This window comes from Emys orbicularis, chromosome 5, assembly GCF_028017835.1.
Source record: "Emys orbicularis isolate rEmyOrb1 chromosome 5, rEmyOrb1.hap1, whole genome shotgun sequence".
NCBI classification, from domain to species: Eukaryota; Metazoa; Chordata; order Testudines; family Emydidae; genus Emys; species Emys orbicularis.
In genome coordinates, this window is record NC_088687.1 from 2,704,438 (window position 1) to 2,720,290 (window position 15,853).

The 15,853-nt window shown below is 48.9% G+C and overlaps 1 protein-coding gene across 1 annotated transcript in view; it reads right to left on the reverse strand.

The window, feature by feature from the left end:
- The window catches only part of SPMAP2L (sperm microtubule associated protein 2 like), a 68,798-nt gene extending 55,859 nt beyond the window's left edge, over positions 1 to 12,939 (reverse strand). Inside the window, exon 1 of the mRNA XM_065405089.1 lies at positions 12,891 to 12,939. Coding sequence (XP_065261161.1) covers positions 12,891 to 12,939 — 49 coding nt within the window. The remainder of the gene's footprint in view (positions 1 to 12,890) is intronic.
- Between the last annotated feature and the right edge of the window lie 2,914 nt (positions 12,940 to 15,853).

The window sequence follows — 15,853 nt, forward strand, 5'->3', positions numbered from 1 at the left end:
CCACAGACCCAGGGTCTGAACCATATGCCCCAAAGCTGCAGACTTAACTGAAAGCAACTTATAGAAGTGTTCCTGTCTTTAACACTCAGATGCCTGTTGGGATTTTGTGGTTCCCAATGAGTCAGATGCTGGGCAGAATCAAGGGACTTCAATGCGACGCGATGCGATTCGATTCAATTCAATTCGATGCGATTTGATTCAGTTCAACAAGGCTTTATTCAATGTGCACAAAGGGAGAGCCCCTGGTACAAAAATCAGGCAGAGTCCCTCCAGCAAGGAGCCCCTCCCATTGTTATTTTATAGCACATGGCACTTACATAACAAGTTACGTAACAAGTTACATAATGCAAACCTCTAACCAATCAAATTTAATCTTTCCATATATGGAATTGTTTATCACATGCTCATAGTTCTCCACTCCACATGCTGAGCTCACGCCCCTCCCCTTGGCCTTCTCCAGAATGTTCCTAGGGTGGTGAGCCACAGCATGCTTCCCTATGCATAAGCACCCTGCAAACCACATTTTATCCAAAATGAACACAAGCATACCCTTCAGGCCCAAGCAAGGTCACTCTTCAGGAACCAAATAAAGAAATATTTGACCTAAGCACCTGCAAGGGGGGGGGGAGCAGGGGAGGGGCCGGGGGAGCCTCCCCAGCTGGGAGCTCAGGCGGGCCGGGCAGGACGGTCCCACGGGCCGGATGTGGCCCACGGACCGGAGTTTGCCCACCCGCCCGCCCCTTTAGGAACCAGTTCTACACCGGCTTCTAAATTTAACAACCAGTTCTTGCGGACCGGTGCAAACAGGCTCCAGCTCACCACTGGTGGCACCTCCGAACCCTGACATGGGCGTTCTCACAGAGGCCTTGTAGAAACTGCTCCAGTGCTATCCAGAACTTTGCCCACACTCTGCATGTCTGGCTTTAGCCAACGGTAGCCCAATCCATTAACCTTTGGGAGTGTGCCCTGGGCCGTATATCTCCAGCCCACCTTGCAGCCCAAAACTTCTGTCAGTACTTCTCCATAAACAAGCCCATTCAGTCTAATGTGGCTGCCTTAACACTATCCTAGTTCCTGGCCTGTTCGTCACTCAAGGCCATACAGGCCACTTGAGCCTCCCCTGTTAAATAGGGTGCTAACCGAAGGACCCACAACCCTCTGTCCCAGCCAGCTCCCATTGCTACCCTCTCAAATGTCACTAGAATGTATCAGGGTCATCTGCAGGCCCCATTTTACACAGTCTGACCCCTGGGCTCTGGTGAACATTTCCTGCAGCGGCAGGACTCACCATTCTTCAACGCAACGGCTGCTGCACTTGTGCTTGCCCCTGATAAATTCCTGCAGGCTCTTCTGTTGCTTTGCTCGCCAGGCCAGCAGGGATGGTCTCTAGTGGTGGGACTGTTCACTGTTGGAAGGCCTGCAAGGTCTGTTGCAGCTCCTGCTGCTCCACCAACCACTGCTGAGTCTGCTCCGTCATCTAGATGCTAAATCCTCACAGTGGCTTCCTCCGTGTGTCTCTCAAACAGCACGACTGGGGCAGTCAAGCTCCTGGACAAGCCCCCAAAATCATAAAGGGGCAGGCACCATCCCTACCATCTGATGCCCAGAAACCTCTGACTCTCCAGAGAGCTGCATCTCCACACTATTTATTTATATTCCTGCCCCCAACACAGCTTTGTGCAGCCAAGTGGTTTCCTGCCCTTTCCCACAGGGCCAGATAGAAACAGAGCTCTCCCTCCCTTGGGATTACAGAGCACACTGGATCCTCTCCCCTCACTTCCTTCCTGGGTCTTCTTTTACAGCCTGCCTCAGCTGATGGCTAGTTGGTTCTCAGCCCCCAGACTGATCAGCTAATTAGCTGCATATTTCCCCGATCAGCCTTCTCCAGGGGGCCTAATTAGTGCCTGTGTGATCAGAGGGCTGGCTCACTTAGCCTGCAGCCCTCTGTCACATACCTCCCAAGAAAATCTTTAAAAAAATCAAGTATCAGAGGGGTAGTCGTGTTAGTCTGGATCTGTAAAAAGCAACAGAGAGTCCTGTGGCACCTCCTGTGCCATGCATCCGACGAAGTGGGCATTCACCCACGAAAGCTTATGCTCCAATACATCTGTTAGTCTTAAAGGTGCCACAGGACTCTCTGTTGCTTTTTAAAAAATCAATCACTCTTCAGTATGAATTAAATTAGACTGACTTCAGCACTAGCTGAATTTGCTCTTTTTAGACTCAAATGTACTGGGAGTCAGGAGAGAGAGCGCGGGGAAAATTCTCGCATGCTGATTAAAAGTGAGAGGTCAAAGGTCCCGACTAGTAGCACTCAAATCAGAACAAGGACAGGTTATTACTAATCAAAAAGAGATCAATGATCAAATTTTGAAATTCGACCAGGCTCTTTACAATAATGACCCAGAAGAACTGAATAATTTAATCAAAACTCTTACCCTCCCACAAATCTCAGATGAGCAGCAGACCAGGCTGGCCACTGAGGAAAACAGTCTGGGCAAGACACCTGGCCCTGATGACCTATCAATAGAATTCTATCAAAAGCTCAGAGACATTCTGGCCCCGATGCTGCTATACATTTACAAAGAAGCCTTCAAGAAAGGTACTTCCTATTCTGAGGGGAACTCTAATTACCGTACTACTTAAATAGGGTAAAGATGTGCAAAAGTGTAACAATTATAGACCCATCTCTTTAATCAATGCTGATCTAAAAATACTTTAAAAAATTTGGCTAAGAGACTTGAAAAAGTAATAAGTGAAATGCTTCACCTCACTCAGGAAGGATTTATTTTAAAAAGGCCTGGCTCAGATAACACACATCCACTTATTATTATTATGGCATTCCACCAACATTCTAGAAATTCCCATGCACTCATTTCACTCAGTTCAGAGACAGCCTTTGACAGAGTGAACTGACAAGATCTGTTTCTTACCCTGGATAAATTTGGGTTGGGGAAACCCTTTATTTCATGGATAAAGCTGTTCTATTCTAACCCTCTCCTTTGATCTGTTTCAGGGAACTAGACAGTGATTTCTCCTCTCCCCATCCTATTCAATTTGGCATTAGAACCACTTGCAATACTAATTAGGGAACACCAAAGGATCCAATCAGGGAGTCAATAGACAAAAATCCTTCTAGATGCAGACCACATTCTCCTAGTTATTACAAATCCAGATCAGTCTATTCCAAATCTCCTACAAACAATATATAACATTGGCAAATTCTCTGGCTATAACTAGGGTGACCAGACAGCAAATGTGAAAAATCGGGATGGAGGTGGGGGGTAATAGGAGCCTATATAAGAAAAAGACCCAAAAATCGGGACTGTCCCTATAAAATCGGGACATCTGGTCACCCTAGCTATAACATAAATTGGGATAAATCAGAAGCAATGAAGATCTCATTAGATTTAATTGGAAGTGGCTCCTATGGGGACATTTAGCTCGCAACAGACCAGCCTCAGATATCTTGGCATCCTGCTCCCTAGGGAAATTAAAAACATGGTCCAAGTTAGCCTAGCCCCATTAATCATGCAGTTAGCAAACCATTTCCATAGGTGGTAGGTACTACCTCTCTGCCTTTGGGGAGCAATAAATATTTTACAATGAATGCCCCTCCCAGGATCCTTATTATTCTGAATTCCCTCCCTAGTCATATTCCTCCCTTTTATTTTACCAAACTCGACACCAGGTTCAGGTCCTTCTTGTGGGGTGTGGGTAACAAACTCAGAATCTCCATACACAGGTTACAGCTCCCTGGCAGAACAGGTGGATTTAGATTTCCCAACTCTATACTTTACCATACAGCAATAATGCTTAGCCAAGCAGCACAGTGGCTCATTCCCTGGTGCTGTGGAGCCCCAGATTGGCTCCAGCTGGAAGCAGAATTGGTTGCTCCTTTCCCCCTTTCCAATGCACTGCACTCGGATTACTAGCAATTCCTAAAAAGTGATTATCAACTATTGTGGCAGCCAGAAATATTTGAAGTACTGTGTCCACTAACTTTAAAAATCATCCCATTCTACATAGCAAGGCCTCTCCCTGGGGGTAACTCAAAATTCTGTATAGCAGTGATAGGTGTTCACTCCACACTTGCCCCAAAGGGTTAATGAAGACTAAGAAGGGGTCCAATTAACCCAAGAGGGAGGGCTGAGAGGAATCAGGTGGACAAGTAATCCCCTGATTGAATGAGGAAGTCTGAGCTGGGTTGGGGCTATAAAGGCAGGAAATTGGCAGCAGAAAAGGAAAGGCTATAGTCACTCCATAGTAAGAGAGAGGAGGGTTTGGGGCTGGTACACCTAGACAAAGGATTTGTAGGAGGGAGTCCAGGGAAGGAGCAACAAGGGCTGTGGGAAAACAGTCCACAGGTGTAGGATCCCTGGAGTGGAACCTGGAGGAGTAGGTGGGCCCAGGTTCCCCTACCGGCCACTGAGGAAGTGGTACCATCCGTGCCTGGCCAGAGAAGACTGCCTGACACTGTTTGCGTGGAAGGACTTTGGGTAACCCCCAGAAGGGGAAACCACATAGTGACCTGGCCAGAGGGACTAGTCACGAAGAAGAGCCCCCTGGAGCGAGGGGGGCTGCAGGGTGAGACAGGACTGGTACAGACACTGCCGGAGGAGGGCACAACACCGAGCCAGAGCAAATCCCCAGGTCAACCAGGAGAAAGCTCCACCAGCGGCGAGTGCACCCTGTAACAAGTAGGCAACCCCATCATTTGGCCAGATTGGTTTAGGAAAGGAATTTTGACTATCAGCCAATTTAGTTAGCATGACATATTCCACCCTTTTACAATATTAAAATTGAGGTCCAATCTAGAGCCTAAGAAGGAGTGGCAATATTCCCCAGTTAGACATGCCCTTTCCCATCTGTTTGGTCCCATGCCTGAGCTAACCTGACTCACCTGAACTGCTTTCATTCCTCCAAATATTATCCAGATTACCAAAATCTATGGCAACGCTATATGCACACTGGGCCAGAAAATTTGAAATAAACATGAATCCCCCAAAAAGAAATGGGAGGAGGAACTAGGATTGAAACCAACTGAAACAAATTTTAGCCAGTGCTCCGAACTGCTCCTTAGACCTCCATTTAAGATTAATCCAGCAGAAAATCATATGGAGGATGCATTGGACCCCTCTCCAACTGATCAAAACAGGTGCCACTAAGTCAGAGACAAAGGTTGGTGCCATGATTCAGTAGGTGCCAACTTAACCCATAGGCTTTGGGAAGGCTCCTACACCAGTAGGTTTTAGGCAGAAGTGAATGGCAGAGTTAATTTTTTCCGATGAAATAAAATTTGTTACAAGCTAAACAGGTAATTTAAAACCTAATGGATATTAATTGGGAGCTGAATAAAGTGAAAAGCTTTGGCTAAGCAGCGCATTAATAATTGCTGAAAGACTAGCACTGCAAACATGGAAATCCAAAAGGGGACCAAAGACTGGAGCACAGACATGGTAAGCTGGGCCCCCATGGAAAGAATCGTACACACCTTAACAGCACTAGCTAAGAACAACTCTCCGCCATGTGGGATGCTGTCTTGCAAGTAGCTGGATGATCTTATTAATAGGGCTGTCAATTAATCGCAGTTAACTCACACGATTAACTCAAAAAAATTAATCGCAATTAAAAAAATTAACTGTGATTAATCGCAGTTTTAATTGCACTGTTAAACAAGAGACTACCAATTGAAATTTATTAAATATTTTGATGTTTTTCTACATTTCCATATATATCTTGTATTCTGTGTTGTAACTGAAATCAAAGTATATATTTTGATGACAAATATTTGCACTGTAAAAATGATAGAAGAAATAGTATTTTTCAAGTCACCTCATACAAGTACTGTAGTGCAATCTCTTTGTCCTGAAAATGCAATTTATAAATGTAGATTAATGATCTGGAGGATGGTATGGATTGCACCCTCAGCAAGTTTGCGGATGACACTAAACTGGGAGGAGTGGTAGATACGCTGGAGGGTAGGGATAGGATACAGAGGGACCTAGACAAATTAGAGGATTGGGCCAAAAGTAATCTGATGAGGTTCAACAAGGACAAGTGCAGAGTCCTGCACTTAGGACGGAAAAATCCCATGCACTGCTACAGACTAGGTACCGAGTGGCTAGGCAGCAGTTCTGCAGAAAAGGACCTAGGTGTTACGGTGGATGAGAAGCTGGATATGAGTCGACAGTGTGCCCTTGTTGCCAAGAAGGCTAATGGCATTTTGGGCTGTATAAGTAGGAGCATTGCCAGCAGATCGAGGGACATGATCATTCCCCTCTATTCGGCATTGGTGAGGCCTCATCTGGAGTACTGTGTCCACTTTTGGGCCCCACACTACAAGAAGGATGTGGAAAAATTGGAAAGAGTCTAGCGGAGGGCAACAAAAATGATTAGGGGGCTGGAGCACATGACTTATGAGGAGAGGCTGAGGGAACTGGGATTATTTAGTCTGCAGAAGAGAAGAATGAGGGGGGATTTGATAGCTGCTTTCAACTACCTGAAAGGGGGTTCCAAAGAAGATGGATCTAGACTGTTCTCAGTGGTACCAGATGACAGAACAAGGAGTAATGGTCTCAAGTTGCAGTGGGGGAGGTTTAGGTTGGATAGTAAAATCTTTTTCACTAGGAGGGTGGTGAAGCACTTGAATGGGTTACCTAGGGAGGTGGTGGAAGCTCCTTCCTTAGAGGTTTTTAAGGTCAGGCTTGACAAAGCCCTGGCTGGGATGATTTAGTTGAGGATTGGTCCTGCTTTGAGCAGGGGTTTGGACTAGATGACCTCCCGAGGTCCCTTCCAACCCTGATATTCTATAAATATTTTTTGTTACATAACTGCACTCAAAAACAAAACAATGTAAAACTTCAGAGGATACAAGTCCACTCAGTCCTACTTCTTGTTCAGCCAATCGCTAAGACAAACAAGGTTGTTTACATTTACAGGAGATAATGCTGCCCTCTTCTTCTTTACAATGTCACCAGAAAGTGAGAACAGGCATTTGCATGGCACTTTTGTAGCTAGCATTGCAAGGTATTTATGTGAAATATGCTAAACATATCAGCATAACAGATATGCTAAACATTCGTATGCCCCTTCATGCTTCAGCCACCATTCCAGGGGACATGCTTCCATGCTGATGACGCTTGTTAAAAAAATAATGCGTTAATTAAATTTGTGACTGAACTCCTTGGGGGAGAGTTGTACATCTCCTGCTCTGTTTTACCCGCATTCTGCCATATATTTCATGTTACCGCAGTCTCGGATGATGACCCAGCACATGTTGCTGTTCGTTTTAAGAACACTTTCACTGCAGATTTCACAAATGCAAAGAAGGTACCAATGTGAGATTTGTAAAGATAGCTACAGCACTTGACCCAAGGTTTAAGAATCTGAAATGCCTTCCAAAATCTGAGAGGGACGAGGTGTGGAGCATGCTTTCAGAAGTGTTAAAAGAGCACCACTCCGACGCAGAAACTACAAAACCTGAACCACCAAAAAAGAAAATCAACCTTCTGCTGGTGGCTTCTGACTCGGATAATGAAAATGAACATGTGTCGGTCCGCACTGCTTTGGATGGTTTTCGACTAGAACCTGTCATCAGCATGGACGCATGTCCCCTGGAATGGTGGCTGAAGCATGCGCATCTGACACGTAAATATCCAGCTACAACAGTGCCATGACAACGCCTGTTCTCACTTTCAGGTGACATTGTAAACAAGAAGTGGGCAATGTTATCTCCTGCAAATGTAAACAAACTTGTTTGAACGATTGGCTGAACAAGAAGTAGGGCTTAGTGGACTTGCAAGCAGGGGCGGCTCTATGTTTTTTGCCACCCCAAGCATGGCAGTCAGGCGGCCTTCGGCAGCATGCCTGCGGGGGCAGTCCGTGGTCACGCGGATTCGGCGGCGTTTCTGCGGGTGATCTGCCGGTCCCGTGCCTTCGGCGTACCCGCTGCCGAAGCCACAGGACCGGCGGACCTCCCACAGGCATGCCGCCAAAGGCTGCCTGACGGCGACCGGCACACCGCCCCCCGCAGCTTGCCACCCCAGGCACGCGCTTGCTGCGCTGGTGCCTGGAGCCGCCCCTGCTTGCAAGCTCTCAAATTTGACACTGTTTTATTTTTGAATGATGTATTTTTGTACATAATTCTATATTTGTAAGTTAAACTTTCATGATAAAGAGATTGCACTACAGTATTTGTATTAGGTGAATTGAAAAATACTATTTCTTTTGTCTTTTTACAGTGCAAACATTTGTAATAAAAAATAAATATAAAGTGAACAGCCTGATTAATCGCAATTCATTGTTTTAATCTCTTGACAGCGCTACTTATTAATGCACGGTTCTGATGGTGTGTAACGGAGAAGTGCAAAGCCCTGCCCTAGAGCTCGGCACGCTCCGGGGGCCAGCCCAGCCCAGCCCCGGGGAGGGGGGTCAGTCTCGGCATGGCCAGGAGCTGTTGCTCTCCGTACAGCCGCACACTGAGCAGCAGCGCGCCGGCGGGAAGGTGCCGCTCCCCAGCAGGTCCCGGTACCGTCCCGCGCAGGGCCGCGCACCCACCTGGCTGCCAGCCCGCCATGCTGAGTGCCGCGCGCGTGTGCCCTGGCGCGTGCCCTGCCAGCGGCCGCCGCGCGCTCCGCCTGGCGCCGCTGTTTGTCCCGGTCGCCAGGGCAACCGCCGGGGCTCGCGCCGCGCTCCGAGCCACGGAAATGGGGCTGCGCGCGCCGCTGTAGGTGTGTGGCGCGAGAGCAGCCCGACTCCGGCCGCCGCGCGCTGCAGCGCCCCGTGCTGCTAGAAACCAGCGTGCAGCGGCCCCGCGGCCAGGAATGGGGCCAGGGACACCGGCTGGGTTCAGAGCTCCGGAGCCAGGGCTGGGGCCAGGGGCACCGGCTGGGTTCAGAGCCCCGGAGCCAGGGCTGGGGCCAGGGGCACCGGCTGGGGCCAGAGCCCCGCGGCCAGGGCTGGGGCCAGGGGCACCGGCTGGGGCCAGAGCCCCGCGGCCAGGGGCACCGGCTGGGGCCAGAGCCCCGCGGCCAGGGCTGGGGCCAGGGGCACCGGCTGGGGCCAGAGCCCCGCGGCCAGGGGCAGCGGCTGGGTTCAGAGCCCCGGGGCCAGGGCTGGGGCCAGGGGCAGCGGCTGGGTTCAGAGCCCGGTGGCCAGGCCTGGGGCCAGGGGCAGCGGCTGGGTTCAGAGCCCCAGGGCTGGGGCCAGGGGCAGCGGCTGGGTTCAGAGCCCGGTGGCCAGGGCTGGGGCCAGGGGCACCGGCTGGGTTCAGAGCCCCGGGGCCAGGGCTGGGGCCAGGGGCACCGGCTGGGTTCAGAGCCCCGGGGCCAGGGCTGGGGCCAGGGGCACCGGCTGGGTTCAGAGCCCTGGGGCCAGGGCTGGGGCCAGGGGCACCGGCTGGGTTCAGAGCCCCGGGGCCAGGGCTGGGGCCAGGGGCACCGGCTGGGTTCAGAGCCCCGCGGCCAGGGCTGGGGCCAGGGACACCGGCTGGGTTCAGAGTCCTCGGGCCAGGGCTGGGGCCAGGGGCACCGGATGGGTTCAGAGCCCGGCGGCCAGGCCTGGGGCCAGGGGCACCGGCTGGGGCCAGAGCCCCGCGGCCAGGGCTGGGGCCAGGGGCAGCGGCTGGGGCCAGAGACCCGCGGCCAGGGCTGGGGTCAGGTGTGATGGGATCCCCCCAAGGTGCCACCTGGAACTGGGGTATCACTGAGCCCCCCCTACTCACCAGCCTGGGCTCCCTCTCACACTGTGCTGCTGTGAGAAGCTGCAAAGCCCTCCAGCCTGCACTTTCACCAGCATACATACAGGTAGGGACACACCCAGCTGCAGTTACACGCAGGCTCTCTAACCACCAGCTTCCCAGCCTGAGACCCCAGAGCAGTACTGTCCTGCCCTGGTCAAATCTGGCCCGTATATGGGTTTAATACCCAGTCAGCCTCTCCCTCACTGTGAAGAAAACAATGCACATTTGTATTAACCAAGCAGAGATTTTCCCTTAGTACTCCAGTCAAAGCCCACTGGTTTAGGTTAAAACAAAAACAAGTTTATTAACTACAAAAAAACAGATTTTAAGTGATTATAAGTGATAGCAAACAGATCAAAGCAGATCACCTAGCAAATAAACAAAAAACGCAAACTAAGCTTAAAATCCTAAATAGATTGGATATGAATTAGCAAATTCTCACCCTGAGTGATAAAAAGGCTGGAAGATTCTTAAGGCACAAGCTGCCTTTGCTTTGCAGTTTCGGTTTTCCCAGGTTTTCATACACGGGTTAGAAATTAGGGCTGTCAAGCGATTAAAAAAAATTAATCGTCATTAATCGCCAGGGGCGGCTCTAGCTTTTTTGCCGCCCCAAGCACGGCAGTCAGGCAGCCTTCGGCAGCACGCCTGCGGGAGGTCCCTGGTCCCGCGGATTCAGCGGCATGCCGAATTACCGCCGAAGCCGTGGGACTGGCGGACCTCCCGCAGGCGTCCTGCCAAAGGCTGCCTGACTGCCGCCCTCTCAGGGACCGGCAGGGCGCCCCCCGTGGCTTGCTGCCCCAGGCACGCGCTTGGAGTGCTGGTGCCTGGAGCCGCCGCTGCCCAGAGACGTGACTGGAGCAGAAGCTGCCAAGGCCAAAGCCCTGAGCCCAACGTTGGGCTGATGCAGCGCACTCACTTCTGCATTGCCTCTGCAGGTGCATCTGATATCCCCACGGAGAGGAAGTCCTGTCCCCAGCCCGGCAGACAAACAGCTAGGAGGCCGCTACTGGGTTCTCTGGCTGGGGGGATCCCAGCAGGACAGGGAGATCGGATTTCACGGGGCAGGGCTAATTCGATCTAGCCAAGGAAGACACAACAAGAACCAACCGCTGTCAGCTGAAGCCAGAGCAATTCAAATAAGAAGCAAGGCACCCATTTTTGACAGTGAGAGAGACTAGCCACTGGAACAAATTCCCCAGGGGAGAGCTGGAGTCTCTGTTTCCTGGTGTCCTACCATCACAACTGGTTGTCATTCTGGAAGGGGCCTTTTAGTGAGTTACAAGCAATTGGGCTTAATAGGGTGCTGAGAGTGTGACATTTCATAGCCCGTGAAATAGAGGCCAGATTAAGAGATTGAATTGTTTCACAACTGATGCCTCTATGAAAACTCAGTGTGGGGTGAGGAACAGACGCTGCTGTTTTACTGGGTGGCCTGGTTGCTCTCCAGAATCAGTAATGAGCAGGTGGGGAGATCCGGGGTGCAGCTCAAACATCCAACCGGGCTGGCCGGGGGCAGTCATCAGGCCTGCCAGGGAATGGTGAGTGTGGCAATGACTTCACAAAGGCCTCTGGCAGGAACTCAGCCTATTGGGCAAAGATGATGAGGTGGCTGTAACCTCACAGAGCTCCCTTGACAACAGCCAAGCAGGACAGGGATGCGGGGCAGGGGGAACCTCGGAGACCCCTGTAGCCTTGCTGCAGCAAGCCTCCATCTCGCGGTCTCTCCCTGAGGACCAAGAGACAGTTGGTGTGGAGTTTCTGTTGGATTTTTTTCCATTCTGTGTGGATTTTTTTGAAATAAACCGTCATCTGTGTAGAAGGTAAGAAAAAATATAGGCTCTATGTATGAGATAGGGAACTCTGTCCTAGCAGATTCTCAGGTTGTGGTAGAGAGTTTTGATATCTCTGTACTGGGCACTGGCGCAACCACTCCTGGAATATTGTGTCTATTTCTGGTGTCCACAATTTGAGACAGATGCTGATAAATCAGAGAGGGTTCACAGAAGAGCCACAAGAATGATGAAAGGATTAGAAAACCTGCCCTGTGGTGACAGACTACAGGAGCTCAATCTAAGAGAAGGTTAAGCGGTGAGCCTATGGGAACAAATATTTACTAATGGGCTCTTCACTTTACCAGATAAAAGTTATGAGCGGACAATGGCTGGAAGTTGAAGCTAGACCAATACACACTGGAAATAAGGCGAGCATTTTTAACATCAGAGTTTGGAGCAGTTCACTCAGGGTTGTGCTGGATTTTCCACAACTGGCCTATTTAAAATCAAGATTGGGTGTTTTACTAAAAAATCTGCTTTAATTCCTATGGGAATTATTTTGAGGGACGTTCTATGACCGATGTGAAACAGAAATTCAGACCAGTGTGGTTCCTTCTGGGCTTGGAATTTATGAATCTGAGACTTGCTGGGGGCATTTGGAATTTGTCCCTTTTTGCGTCCCTCTTCCTCCTTCCCTCTTGACTCTTCTTCTCTTTTCTCTTCTTTCATTTCTTTCCTCTGCTCTTCTTCCTGGGGAGGGTGAGGCTGTGCTCCAGCTGTCATTGTAGGAGGCCTCACAAAGAGGTGGGGCTGGAATTGTGCGCTGATGGTGATCTCCACCATAGTGATCTCCTGTGGCAAGTAGTGCTTTTGCCCGTGTGTTGAGAATGCTCCGCCTCCAGGTCTGAGAGTCTCGACACTGATCGGCCAAGTGTGGGGCTATTGCTGAGTTAATAGGGAGGAGACTCAGGCACTCTTGGCTGAGTGCAGTGAGGCCTAAGACTCAATTCAACGGCATTTCTTTGTCTGTCGCTAAGGCGATAATTTTTGAAGGCTACATCCAATTGAATCCAAAATTTCAGGGAATTTCTAGGCATCAGTGGGAAGAAGCTTGTTGATTTTGGTGACATATGGAAAATAACATCACCAGAAAAGCCTGATTTCCACCTGTGCCCCTTACCTTGGTGCTGTGAGCTGAAGGGCATTGTGACTTGAGAGTGAATTCAGCCAGTCAGTGCGAACTCTCCACAGGTGATTTGCATAAGTCAGTAAATGAACCTGCAGGTTTCCGTGGGAGTGATGCCCAAGGCAGGCCTCAGGCTTAGGGTTGATGCTCAGGGTTAGTGGAGTGAGTGAGCGACAGGTGGCTGAGTTACCTCTGGTGCCACAGTGGTACTGCTCAGGTTCCTCTGCCTGCTGCACCATCTGGGCAGGGACTGTCCAGGGGAAGGTTTTGTAGATTTGAAACGTATAAACCAGGAAGCGCAGAAGAGGAATGGCTTAGACAATTTGGCAATAAAATGTAGGTTTTGTGGCAATATCCGGTGCAATTGCTACTGGTTCAGGGATGGAGACAACATTCCTGCTCCTCTTACCACTTCTCAGCAGGGGGTTGGACTAGATGACCTCCTGAGGTCCCTTCCAACCCTGATCTTCTAAGATTCTATGATTCTTAGTTTGGCCTCCATAAAAGAGACTAACTAGAGTTCCGGACACCTGTTTGCTTAAGACTCAGCAATAAGGCACAACAAATTACTGATATGATGGATTTTGCTGCCTCCTCTCCTTTAAGAGAATATGAGCAGTTTATGATTCTCTCGAATGAAGTAGTTCTTCTAAAATCAAGGTGAATACCAATCAATGGCTATTTCAAAACCAAAAAACCCAAAAAGGGATTTTTTTTATTTATCCTGGATTTTTAAAACGTAAATTTAAAAACAGTTTGTTTCTTTAACAAACCTATCGGGGATCAAATTTGAAACTATGACAAGCTATGTTAAGGCCTAGAGTTGCTCTAGCCTAGTAAACTCATTTAAATAAATAAATAAATAAATAGATGGAGTCCATGTTTGCTGCCAAGTTTCAGAGGAAGTCAAATCACTGAACTGTTGGAAGTCATTGGCTAAGCACCTGGGGGTCCAGAAGTTGTTGAAATAGCCAGTTTTTGGCAGCAATAGCTTCTTCTGCAGGTGCAGAAAGAATATTTTCTTCATTTCAGTTGATGCAGCTACTTCATTCCAATTTAAAAAACTGATTGGGAGTTGAAAAAGGATGAAGGCTTCTATTCTTCTTGTAATATATGAATAAACATTAGAGAGAAGGAGATGTAAGCTACTACTTCGAAAATCTGGATGGACGATTATGACCAGGAACAATCAGTTCAATGCATTAACTAGAGATTCATAGATTCTAGGACTGGAAGGGACCTCGAGAGGTCATCGAGATACGTCTTTACCTCCGTTTGTTTGAAATGAAAAAGGAAATGTTTCAGTCAACCTTTTTGTTTTTATGTATCCTGCAAAACCAGGAAGTCAACATGTTTTAATGGTTACCTATTCATAGAATCAAAGAAGACTAGGGCTGGAACAGAGCTCAGGACGTCATCTAGTCCACCCCCCTGCTCAAAGCAGGACCAACCGCAAGTTAAACATTTCAGCCAGGGGTTTGTCAAGCTGAGCTTTAAAAACTTGTACGGATGGAGATTCCAGCACCTCCCTAGTTAATGCCCCAAACAACAACAATCACTCATTGTCCTTTAGAGCACAAGGGCTCTAACACGCCTGCCGTGCTCAAATCTCTCTCCTGCTAGGACTTAGAGAATTTTCTCCATCCCCATGATACAGAGGGAAAGAGAAAAGAAGTGACTTCTCTTTGGTCACACACCAAGGTCATGTTAGAGCTAGAAAGAGAAACATAAGAAAACAGTTTTATCCAAATGTTTTGCATTTCAAACTAACTGATTTCTTGAACAAAGGAAATTTGATGTGTGGTTGGTGAACTGAAATGATACATTCTGGTCTCCACGTGTTTCTAGATGTTGTGTATTTGGTTGCTCTGGTAATAGCATCTTGTGTTGCTATGGCAACTGAGTTAGTTTATTAGGGGATAGCCCAGCCAGTTTTGGCTGGTTTGGTTAGTTCGGTGTGTGTAAATAAATGGTTGCTTTTTAAGGCTTTTTAAGGCTTCTCTGGTCTCCAGTAATTTCTTCCTAAACCTGCTGCCCCCAAGGATACAACACTAGATTTATGAACTAGTAGATCCATCCCCTCACACCTCTTTTTTATGCATAGATTGATGGAGGAAAACAAGTTTGCCTGTTTTGTGAACTCCCAATGGCTTTCTTGAATTTCAACGAACTAGTCAATTGAACTGAACTATTTGAATAAACTGCAATGAAGAACTGAAGAAAATATTTTCTACCCCTTTCCAGGAAGCTATTGCTGTCCAAAGCTGGGTTAGCTTTTCAGCTAACTTTGCTTCCAGGGCCTTAGCTATCACGTCAGTGGTGTGACTGCCTTAAAAACTTGGCAGTGAACATGTTCCACTTAAAGTTATTTTTTCCTCTTCTATTTAAATTATTTAAGAGATTGTCATAAATTTTGCCCTTAATTTAAAATAGATGATTTTTTTCTTGTCAAGCTGGGCCTTACAAATCTCTAAGGATGAAGATTCCACCACCTCCATAGGTCACACTCAGAGCCAGGGAGACTGGGAATAGAGCAAAACCTCCAATGAAAGCCAGGAGTCCAGACTCCCATCCCCCTGCCTCAGTCACACTCAGAGCCAGGGAGACTGGGAATAGAGTCCCGCTGGCACTTCCCAGCTCTGGAAGGGAGTGTTCCTCTAGTGGCTAGTACGGGAGCCTGGACAAAGGCTCCATCCCCGACTCTATCTCTGACTCCCTCGGCGACCCTGAGGCAGTGGCTTCTCCTGCCAAGGCCTCTGTTTCCATCAGTGGGGCTGGGGACACTGCCCTAGAGCCCTTGGGCCGTCACGCTTCAGGAATGTGCGTGAGGTACTAGGAGACCTGGAGATGGGAGGTGTCCTGCTGGCTGTAGGTCAGTGTTGTGAACCCCCGGTTGCTAGGCTGAGTTTATCCATCCCCTGACAATAAACCATCGTCTTGTTTTCACAGCCACTTTCGATCTCCTGGCTTCTACCCCCTACCCTGCATTGGGCAGCACCCTTTCCGCCCACCTGGGTGCAGGAGATCGAGGAAGAGAGCATCTGCCATCCAACTCTTTCCCATCGAGAGCAAGTGAGTGGAGTTCTCCAGAGCCATCCCCAGTGTGGTGGGAATGGCCCAACAATAGGGCTCCCAGCCCTTCCCTTGCAGGAG